Source organism: Rhincodon typus, chromosome 12, assembly GCF_021869965.1.
Source record: "Rhincodon typus isolate 14 chromosome 12, sRhiTyp1.1, whole genome shotgun sequence".
NCBI lineage: Eukaryota > Metazoa > Chordata > Chondrichthyes > Orectolobiformes > Rhincodontidae > Rhincodon > Rhincodon typus.
In genome coordinates this window covers 3,202,294-3,203,448 of record NC_063343.1, presented here as the reverse complement: position 1 = coordinate 3,203,448, position 1,155 = coordinate 3,202,294, and the positions used below count along the sequence as shown (strand labels likewise).

Below are 1,155 nucleotides of genomic sequence, written 5' to 3'. Positions count from 1 at the left end.
ACCTTGTTATTTTAAATGCAGCGCTTGTCACTTACTCCCAATCTGGGTTAGATTGGGACCCACTGGAAAATACTGGCACCTCCTCTTAGGACTGTTCGTCTACTCCAAATAGAAAGCAAAATGTTGAATAATGAGAATTCCCTGAGGTTCAATCAGGGGACATATCCCCAACAACTCCCTTCCTCCCAGCAGCCCTGAGAACTGCCATTTGCTCCTTGTTGTAAGTTAGTGAAACACTACTGTTGGTTTTATTGCTGTTCAGTGTCTGGTGGTTCTTTTTGGTTTTGCATCATTGAGTTTGAGTTTGGAACTTGTTTCTTGTATTTTGATCCTTGGACATGGGAGTGCTAGAATTATCACTGGGGCAGCACGGTGTCTCAGTGGTTAGCGCTGACTCACAGCGCCAGGGACCCGGGTTCGATTCCACCCTCAGGTGACTGTGTGGAGTTTGCACATTCTCCCCGTGTCTGTGTGGGTTTCCTTCGGGTGCTCTGGTTTCCTCCCACAGTCCAAAGATGTGCAGGTTAGGTGGATTGGCCATGCTAGATTGGCCCATTGTGTCCAAGAGTGTGCAGGCCAGATGGATTAGTTATAGGTAATGTGGGCCTTTCATAAGGGATCAAAGGTGCAGAATTAATACCTTGCAACTTAAGAGGTGAATATTTTAGTCTTTATTACAGTTTCTGCCTCTATATAGGGAACATTGGGGGTTTGGGGGAACCTACAGGGCCTTTGTATACCTGGAGTGTCTTTTGGTCTTTAGCTGTTAACCTTCAAGAGCTACTTGAGAACTAATTTATGTTCAATTATGCAATTGACAAAAATTCCATGTAAATGCTCTGGTTTTCCTCCGTCCTCTACAGAGACGAGCTATGACCACCTGCAATGTCGATGTGACCAAGGTTCTTGATGAGGAGAGGAATGCCACTGAGCTGATAGGAAACTTTTCCAAAGTGAGATTTTTTCAACTTTTTTTTTTTCCTGAAATCTGTCTCTACGTCATCTATTTCTCCCATTCCTTGGCCCAGGGGCTTTTGCTGGGGCTTTGCATACCAAGTGGTCCTTCCTGCTTCCCTCTGGGTAGGTAGTCACTGTGTGGGAGCCTGGAGGGTGAGAGTTGTTAATCTACTGAGGTGTGTACACACACACACACAC

The 1,155-nt window shown here is 45.5% G+C and overlaps 1 protein-coding gene across 4 annotated transcripts in view; it reads left to right on the top strand.

Annotated features, from left to right (window-relative positions):
• Positions 1-1,155, top strand: part of LOC109922545 (M-phase inducer phosphatase 1-A-like) — a 42,706-nt gene that overhangs the window by 26,552 nt on the left and 14,999 nt on the right. For all 4 annotated transcript variants that reach the window (XM_048603998.1, XM_048603997.1, XM_048604000.1 and 1 more), the window contains one exon: positions 864-953. In XM_048603998.1, the coding sequence (XP_048459955.1) occupies positions 864-953 (90 nt within the window). The remainder of the gene's footprint in view (positions 1-863; positions 954-1,155) is intronic.